The sequence below is a fragment of the Cebus imitator genome, unplaced genomic scaffold (genome assembly GCF_001604975.1).
Source record: "Cebus imitator isolate Cc_AM_T3 unplaced genomic scaffold, Cebus_imitator-1.0 Scaffold266, whole genome shotgun sequence".
In the NCBI taxonomy this organism is placed as follows: domain Eukaryota; kingdom Metazoa; phylum Chordata; class Mammalia; order Primates; family Cebidae; genus Cebus; species Cebus imitator.
The window spans coordinates 1838161-1843297 of NW_016107581.1; the positions used below are offsets into that span (position 1 = coordinate 1838161).

Consider the following 5137-nt stretch of genomic DNA (forward strand, 5'->3'; position numbering starts at 1 on the left):
TTAGTAGAGATGGAGTTTCACCATGTTGGCCAGGATGGCCTCTGAACTCCTGACCTCAAGTGATCCACCTGCTCGGCCTCCCAAAGTGCTGGGATCCCAGGCGTGAGCCACTGCACCCGGCCAACAAGCATTTTTTAATGGAATGGAGAAGAATAGAATAGAATAGTTGATTGCATCTTATGTAGTGCATTTGGTTTTATAAAACTTGTTTTAGTCATATACACACCTGACATTGAGCCAGCACACACCCGTCTGGCTACATCTGTTGTTAAAACAGTGAACTATTTCTGAACGGATTGGTAAATAGCAATAGCCCCTGCCATGCCAGCCTCTCCCCCCAGGACCTCCTGTGATTCAGTAAGTGAAGGCTTAACTCCTGGCACTTCAGGGGCCTCGGGGAGGCTTCTCGTGACCTTTCGGATTATGTGTCTGCAACTGTGTGTGCTGAGTGCCAGTGAAAGCACATTTCCTAATGTAGTGAGCAAGTCTTGAGAAATACTGAATACTTTTGGGACTGGGGTGTCTGCCAGATAGCGGATGTCTCTCAGAATGGGGGATTCGTGTTAGGGATGTCCCTGTGGAGGGTGCCCTAATCACTCCGCATTCTGCCCCAGTTCCAGAGGCCCCAGGAGCAATACCCACCCCTGAAATTTGGGACTGTGCCCAACGGGTCTACGGAGAAGAACATCCGAAGCAACTATCCCGATATGCACAGCTACATGGTGCGCTACAACCAGCCCCGCGTAGAGGAAGCACTCACTCAGCTCAAGGCAGGGTCAGCGCAGACTCGGGGGCCGGGGGTGGGGGTGGGGCCACTGGGGACCTGAGGATGCTCAAAGATGGCAAGGGGTCAAGGTTCATTCATTCAGCCCCAGAGGTCAGCCCTGGGTGGATCAGCTTGGAGGGTGGAGGTCATCAAGGGTGGAAGTGGACTCCTCCTCCCAGGAGCAGTGTCCCTGGGATATTTTCAGGGATGCAGTAGTTCTGGATTCTGGGGTGAGACTGCCAGGGCTCCAGTCTTCGCTCTTCCCCTTCTTGGCTTTGTGACCTTGAGCAAGTTACTAAGCCTCTCTGAACCTCTGCTTCCTCCTCTGTAAAATGAGGATAACAAGAGTATCTCCGTTGTAATGATCATAAGGTTGTTATAAGAATTAAACTACTTTTTTTTTCAAAAAAAAAAAAAAGAATTAAGCTAGTTTAGCCGGGCATGGTGGTCAATGCCTGTAATCCCAGCTACTTGGGAGGCTGAGGCAGAAAAATCACTTGAACCCAGGGGGCGGAGATTGCAGTGATCCAAGATTGTGCCACTGCACTCCAGTCTGGTCAACAAGAGCGAAACTGCATCTCAAAAATAAATAAATAAATAAGAAAGAAAAGAAAAAGAATTAAACTAGTTAATCCACTCAGAACATTTACAACAGTGCCCGGTGAACTGTAGGTGCTTGCTGATGTTATCATTATCATTAGACTGAACTCACTGGAATCAATCCTTGAATTGCATTTTTTTCTTTTTACATCCCTTTGCCAAATCATAGGGATGAAGTTAAATTCAAAGGCTAGGTACAGTGGCTCATGCCTGTAATTCCAGCACTTTGGGAGACGGAGGCTGGCAGACTACCTCAGGTCAGGAGTTCGAGACCAGCCTGGCCAACATGGTGAAACCCTGTCTCTATTTAAAATACAAAAATTAGGTTGCGTGTGATGGTGGGCGTCTGTAATCCCAGCACTTTGGGAAGCCGAGACGGGCAGATCATTTGAGGTCAGGAGTTTGAGTACAGCCTGATCAACATGGTGAAATCTTGTCTCTACTTAAAATACAAAAATTAGCCAGGCATGGTAGTGGGCGCCTATAATCCCAGCTGCTTGGGAGGCTGAGGCAGGAGAATTGCTGGAACCTGGGAGGTAGAGGTTGCAGTGAGCCAACATCGTGCCATTGCACTCCAGCTTGGGCAACAGAGAAAGACTCCGTCTCAAAAACAAAACAAAACAAAACCAAAAACGTTGAGTTCAGGCCCCAAAGTGCAGCCCACGATTCCAACAAGAATGAGGACAGTAACTCTCTCCCCATCTCGCATTTACTCAGTCCTTCTGTGTGTATTTTTCTTCTTCTCTACTCTACGCCAGGCAGTGACCAAATAGACCTGATTCATAGGTCGAATGGTGGGAAATGAACAATAAACATGCAGACAGAAAAATCAAGAAGATCTTTTCAGAGAGTGATGGTGAGCTAGAGGGCAGCTGGGCTGGGATATTTTCACCTGGGTGTTTGGGGCAGGTCTCTCAGGAGGTGACATTTGTGCAGAGCCCTGCCAGAAGTGAAAGAGCTAGCCAGGTGGACTTATGGAAGTAGAGCCTTGCAGGTAGAGGGAACAGGGTGTGCAAAGGGCCTGAGGTAGGTGTGGTGTTGGTTTAGTGGAGGAACAGCAAGAAGGTCAGTGTGGCTGAAGGCTAGGAGCTGAGATGAGAGGGTAGATGAGGGGAGGATTCCAGGCATGAGGCCAAGGTCAGGGCTGGACTTTATACTAAGGGCAGTGAAAAGCCATGGGGAGTGGAGACTTTAAGGAAGGAAGGGTATGATCTGATTTCTGTTTTCATTTTTTTGTTGTTGTTTGTTTTGAGACAGGGTCTTGCTCTGTCACCCAAGCTGGAGCGCAGTGGTTTGATCTCATCTTACTGCAACCTCCGCCTTCCTGGGGTTCAAGCAATTCTCCCGCCTCAGTCTCCTGAGTAGCTGGGATTTCAGGCATGCACCACTATGCCCAGCTACTTTTTGTATTTTTGGTAGAGATGGGGTTTGACATGTTGGTCAGGCTGGTCTTGAACTCCTGACATCAGATGATCTGCCTGCCTCAGCCTCCCAAAGTACTGGGATCAGAGGCATGAACCACCATGCCCAGCCTAAAAAAATTTCTCATGCCAGATGCAGTGGCTCATACTTGTAACCCTAAAGCTTTGTGAGGCCAAGATGAGAGGATCACTTATGAGCAGGAGTTTGAGACCAGCCTGTGAAACATAGTGAGATCCCTTGACTCAACAAAAAAAAAAAAAAATTTTTTTTTGAGACGGTCTCACTCTGTCGCCCAGGCTGGAATGCAGTGGCTTGATCTCGGCTCACTGCAACTGCTGCCTCCAAGTTTAAGTGATTCTCCTGCCTCAGCATCCCAAGTAGCTGGGACTACAGGCACCCACCACCACACCTGGCTAATTTTTGTATTTTTAGTAGAGATGAGATTTTTCCATGTTGTTCAGGATGGCCTGGAACTCCTGACCTCAGGTGATCCACCTGCCTCAGCCTCCCAAAGTGCTGGGATTACAGGCATGAGCCACCACGCCCGGTGAATAAAAAAAAATTTAAATTAGCCAGGCATCATGGTGCGCATCAGTAGTCCCATCTCCTTGGGAGGCTAAAGTGGGAAGATCACTTGAGCCCAGGAGATAGAGACTGCAGTAAGCTATGATCACACCGCTACACTCTAGCCCTGGTAAAAGAGCCTTAGACCCTGTCTCCAAAAAAATAAATAAAGAAAAAAATATTTAAGAGCACCAGCTTTATGCCGGGTGTAGTTCCTGCACTGGATAACAATAGTTAACAAAGTAGGTCAGTTCCCCACATCAGCTAGGAATGCTTTAAGAGAGGGTTCTTTATCTCTCACAATAAGAAGTCCAGGGCTGGCAATGATAGCTTAAAAATACCATTAACAGGCCAGGCTCGGTGGCTCATGCCTGTACTCTCAGCACTTTGGGAGGCCAAGGTGGGTGGATCATGAGGTCAGGAGTTTGAGACCAGCCTGGTGAACAAGGTGAAAGCCCGTCTCTACTAAAAAATACAAAAATTAGCTGGGCGTGGTGCCGGGTACCTGTAATCCCAGCTACTCAGAGAACTGAAGCAGGAGAATCGTTTGAACCCAGGAGGCGGAGGGTGCAGTGAGCCAAGATTGCACCATTGCACTCCAGCTTGGGCAACAAAACGAGACTCTGTCCCAAAAAAAATACCATTAGCAATCTGAAATCTGCCTGTAATCCCAGCACTTTGGTAGACCGAGGCGGGTGGCCTGGCCAACATGGTGAAACTCTGTCTCTCCTAAATATAAAAAATTAGTGGGGTATGGTGGCGAGCGCCTGTAATCCCAGCTACTCAGGAGGCTGAGGCAGGAGAATTGCTTGAACCCAGGAGGTGGAGGTTGCAGTGAGCCGAGATCACACCACTGTTCTCCAGCCTGGGCAACAGAATGAGACTCTGTCTCAAAAATAAAAAAATCTGAATGAACTCTTTCCACATTTTTCTTCCACTGAGCTTGCAGCATAGACCTTCTTGCTCATTTTGATTGCCTCATGGTCATGAAAAGGGGGCTGTCCCTCCGTGGAGCACAGTAGTTGCAGACAAGCAGTGGGAGCAAGGGTAAAAGAGTGGAGGATCTTGCCTGGTGCAGTGGCTCATGTCTGTAATCACAGCACTTTGGGAGTCTGAGGCGGGTAGATCACGAGGTCAAGTTCAACACCAGCCTGGCCAAGATGGTGAAACCCCATCTCTACTAAAACTACAAAAATTAGCCAGGTACGGTGGCATGCGCCTGTAACCTCAGCTACTTTGGAGGCTGAGGCAGGAGAATCGCTTGAACCAGGGTGGCAGAGGTTGCAGTGAGCCGAGATTGTGCCACTTCACTCCAGCCTTGGCAACAGAGTGAGACTCTGTCTCAAAAAAAAAAAAAAAAAGAATGGAGGATTTTCTCCTGGCAAGTGTTTGCCTTATTAGTGGGGAAAGTACACCTTTCACAGAGACTTCTAACTGTTTCAGATGGCCACTGTTAGCTGCAAGGGAAGCTGGGAAATTGAGTGTCAGCCTTCCAGCCTCTGTTTAGAAAAAAGCCAAAGAAGAGGCTCTAAATGGACATATGGTAGCCAAGCTGTCTGTGAGTCCTGACCTCGTGGAGTCTGTATTTTGCCACCTAGCCTTTTCTCTCTAGCGCATTTTTCTTCTCTAGTGTTCTATCCTCAATCTCTCTCTCTCTGTCAATTTCTGGAGACATGTGGTCTCTTGTCTCTGATCTGTGTGTCCTATCTGTGCTTTCCTTGCAATTCTCTCATTTCTGATACTCCGGACTTCAGCACTTTCTTATCAGTCACCTCTTTTTTTTTT

General features: G+C 48.0%; 1 protein-coding gene across 1 annotated transcript in view; it reads left to right on the forward strand.

Annotated features, from left to right (window-relative positions):
* The window catches only part of GRIN2D (glutamate ionotropic receptor NMDA type subunit 2D), a 56432-nt gene that overhangs the window by 24705 nt on the left and 26590 nt on the right, over positions 1-5137 (forward strand). Inside the window, exon 9 of the mRNA XM_017500457.2 lies at positions 615-775. Within this exon, the coding sequence (XP_017355946.1) occupies positions 615-775 (161 nt within the window). The remainder of the gene's footprint in view (positions 1-614; positions 776-5137) is intronic.